The sequence below is a fragment of the Trichechus manatus genome, unplaced genomic scaffold (genome assembly GCF_000243295.1).
Source record: "Trichechus manatus latirostris isolate Lorelei unplaced genomic scaffold, TriManLat1.0 scaffold00164, whole genome shotgun sequence".
Lineage (NCBI taxonomy): Eukaryota > Metazoa > Chordata > Mammalia > Sirenia > Trichechidae > Trichechus > Trichechus manatus.
In genome coordinates, this window is record NW_004444100.1 from 1,144,848 (window position 1) to 1,146,778 (window position 1,931).

At 37.2% G+C, this 1,931-nt stretch overlaps 1 protein-coding gene across 1 annotated transcript in view; it reads right to left on the bottom strand.

Annotated features, from left to right (window-relative positions):
• Window positions 1-404: 404 nt before the first annotated feature.
• LOC101347206 (interleukin-22-like) overlaps window positions 405-1,931 on the bottom strand; it is a 5,166-nt gene continuing 3,639 nt past the window's right edge. Inside the window, exon 5 of the mRNA XM_004386420.2 lies at window positions 405-482. Within this exon, the coding sequence (XP_004386477.1) occupies window positions 405-482 (78 nt within the window). The remainder of the gene's footprint in view (window positions 483-1,931) is intronic.

The window sequence follows — 1,931 nt, forward strand, 5'->3', positions numbered from 1 at the left end:
ATAAAATATATACTTATAACAATAAATAAATTAATAAATATAAAGTATTTGTTATATGGAAGCATGAAGTTATTCAAGGTTTTTTTCCCCCTAAAGTAATGGGAAACAATCTTTTTTGTGGGAATAGATAATTGCTTAAAAATAGAATATTTTCTGTGTGCAAGATACCTGTTACAATAAAATATTATCAATAAATCTCTTTATGCTTGAAAGGTCCACTTTCTAGTCAGATAGGCACAAGTGACGTTTTCAATTTTAAGTGAAGCAGAGGTTACTTGGAATCCACACACAATGGTGGAGTTTGACTTCCCATTTTCCTTTAGGTTAAAAAAAAAATTGTGCATCTTATTGTTATTTCTAACAGGCGAGAAGGGCTGGTCACTCATTTTCCAGCTTTGCTCTGGTCAAACACAGGCATTCCTCAGGGCCATGAACAGCAAACCCAGTTCTCCAATTGCTTTAATCTCTCCACTCTCTCCAAGCTGTGAAATCAGAACACAAAAGTATTTGAGCATTTTCACTGTCTTTTCCAAGAGGGACAAACTAGAGTGAGATGGCATGATTAGGTTGCTGGACACAGCAATCAAGCTTTAGCCTTTTTAAAAAGACTATAAAAAGGATGTCCTTTTAGCAAGAGTATAATAGGACTTGCCAAAGACCTTAAAACTTGTTGTTGGAACTGAGCGAGCACCAGCAGGCATCCTCTCAACTGTACCTCACACAGATGAAGCTGTTTAAAACCTAGGCAGAGGGTTGGCCACCCCGTTCCTTACTAAAGCAAACGTATCAAAGTTGTGCTGGGACTTGGGGATCCCGAATGCCATCCACATGTCTTGCCCTGTGTCATAGTGCCACAACTGTCTATGACCAGTTATTATAACAACTGAACTCAAACAGCCTAAATCAAAATCACACATTTACCAACTTTAGCTTTACTTGTGCTCACCTTCTTGACAAAAAAAAAGTTTCACTTTCATGGGAAAAATACCAAATAAGTCCTTTCCAGTTGCTTTAATTAATAGAACGTCAGATACAGGTCCTAACACCCAGTCCCTTTCTCCTCCTTTCAAGTGGTGTGCAGATGAGGCTCTCAAACTCAATGGGACAGAGAAACCAAATTCAAACTCAAAGCACCCTCCACTGAAATTCATCTATTAAATTTGCTATAGATTATTTTGTTAAAAATCATAAATCACCATTGTCCCATATACTGTGTTCTCCTTTCTATCCCTCCTTTCTTCCACCACCCCACTTTTCCATGCTTCCTTTGACATAGTGACAAAGGATATTTTTTATATCTCAGACTCCCAAGACTATAAAGAATTTTGAAGCTCACCTTGCCCTGCTCTCATACACTCTACTGCAGCCTGCTCTCCCTTTTGTCTCCAGTGATGGGGAACTAATACCTCCCAAGACTGCCCCCCCCCCCCACTTCAGACCAGTTGAGCTTTCTCTGGATAACTTTCTTCTCTTGCATGTGCTTTCTGGGGCTCCAGAAAAATAACACAATCACTCTTCCACATGGCAAATGTGAGAGTTGATTCTCCGCAAAATTGGCTAAAGGTTTTAAAATCTCTCTTTACCCATACAGATCACCATCAGATTTTTCTCACTTCATGTTTATAAAGATTGTTGTCTGACATCGGGGATAATTTTAAGCAAAAAGTACAAAACACTTCTTGGCTATGGCATACTAATGTTCAGCCCTCCGCATCTAAGCAATAGTTCTAAAACTAGGGAATTGTTCTTCATAATGAAAAACTGCAAAGCCTTCAGTTATCAAAGGAAGAAACAATTATGTTTGTGAAATTATACTTGGGAAGAAATTCTTAAAAATATAATTTTATATGTATACATATATATATATATATATCAAGATCAAAAAAAGAGAGAAATGAGGTTAAGTTTGATACTGAAAATTCCATTAACTA